Here is a 1,291-nt window from a genome sequence, read left to right as displayed (position 1 = left end):
CTAAATTATGATGTTGGCCTTTTTTTGGCTATGACGCGTGTCTACAAGTTATAATATGTTGCTCACAGACATGTTTTGGAGCTGTCTTAATTTCAAATTTTTCGACATACTACGCTATGGCGTTTTGAGCGATTTTTGGAATAAGGTAAATTATAAAGTGTACACTAAGAGGGACTTACAGAGACTTAGGAGAGACTTAGATTATATGGTTTTAGCTATTTTTAAACATCTGGGAGCACTTTAAACAAATGCCTTTGCTTAAGGACAATAATGTCCACTTCTAAAGCCTTTCATAAAAATGGTTAACTATTTGATATTTTTGATTTAAAAGACTCACTCCGAAAAATTTGGCCAATTACTTTTTTCTAGATAGTATTTTTATGAATGGTTTTGGAAGTGGACATTTTTGTCCATAATGGCCTTAAAGGGTAGTACGTTTACTCACAGTGTATCACAGACCCAGTGCAAAAATTGGACGCTTACAAACTACATAGCAACAAAGACACTTAGAAACTACATGCATAGCAACTAAGACATAGCTTACAAGCTACATAGCAACTAATTATTATAACTTTGATTTCACCAGGACGGTCCCATAGAGATCAGAGATCACTTTTACAAGGACACCTGTCTCACGTGGACAGAAATGCAGAATGAAATCTGTAAGGTTTTTGTTTTTTTGTAAAGCGGTCCTTCGTTTCTGTTACAGTCGAAAAGAGGTTGGGCCCTACTACGCTCATCACGGCACTGTAATGGCAGCATGAAGGACTCACCAGTATCCTGTCGCTGTCTATGACGGTGTTGAGACGATGAGCGATGGTCAGCACGGTGCACTCTCTGAACTTGTCCCGTATGGTTTTCTGGATGAGTTCATCTGTCCTGCAAAGACACGGAACATGCTTTAATGCTTTGGATGGATGCAGTTCACAAGCAGATAAACAAACAACTCCATGTGTCTGCACGACGGTGACTGTCGGCGGTACCTGGGGTCCACGTTGGCCGTGGCCTCGTCGATGACGAGGATGCGGTTCTTCCTCAGGACGGCTCTGGCCAGACACACCAGCTGCCTCTGGCCCACGCTGAAGTTGGAGCCCGANAGGGGGGGGAGTCAACAGTGTCCCGAGTGGACAGTCACAGTGGATTTATCGAAAAGCCTGGACCTATTAGAATATAGAGAAGGAGGAGAGGACATCAGAAAATTTGATAATACGCAGGAGGGAATTTAGAAGTTTCTGGAACATTTCGCTACCAGACTAATATCAGAAAATACGTATCTTACCTAAGTTGGTCT

The 1,291-nt window shown here is 42.0% G+C and overlaps 1 protein-coding gene across 1 annotated transcript; it reads right to left on the bottom strand.

The window, feature by feature from the left end:
• Positions 1–299: 299 nt before the first annotated feature.
• Positions 300–1,099, bottom strand: LOC121966324 (ATP-binding cassette sub-family C member 4-like; the record flags this gene model as incomplete). Its single annotated transcript, XM_042516427.1, has 2 exons — positions 300–879; positions 984–1,099. Coding segments are annotated over 2 exons (363 nt in total), but the record flags the coding sequence as incomplete, so codon positions are not given.
• Positions 1,100–1,291: the final 192 nt, after the last annotated feature.

Source organism: Plectropomus leopardus, unplaced genomic scaffold (assembly GCF_008729295.1).
Source record: "Plectropomus leopardus isolate mb unplaced genomic scaffold, YSFRI_Pleo_2.0 unplaced_scaffold2401, whole genome shotgun sequence".
In the NCBI taxonomy this organism is placed as follows: Eukaryota; Metazoa; Chordata; class Actinopteri; order Perciformes; family Serranidae; genus Plectropomus; species Plectropomus leopardus.
Note: the sequence above shows the minus strand (reverse complement) of the source record. Positions and strands in the feature narration are given on the sequence as shown.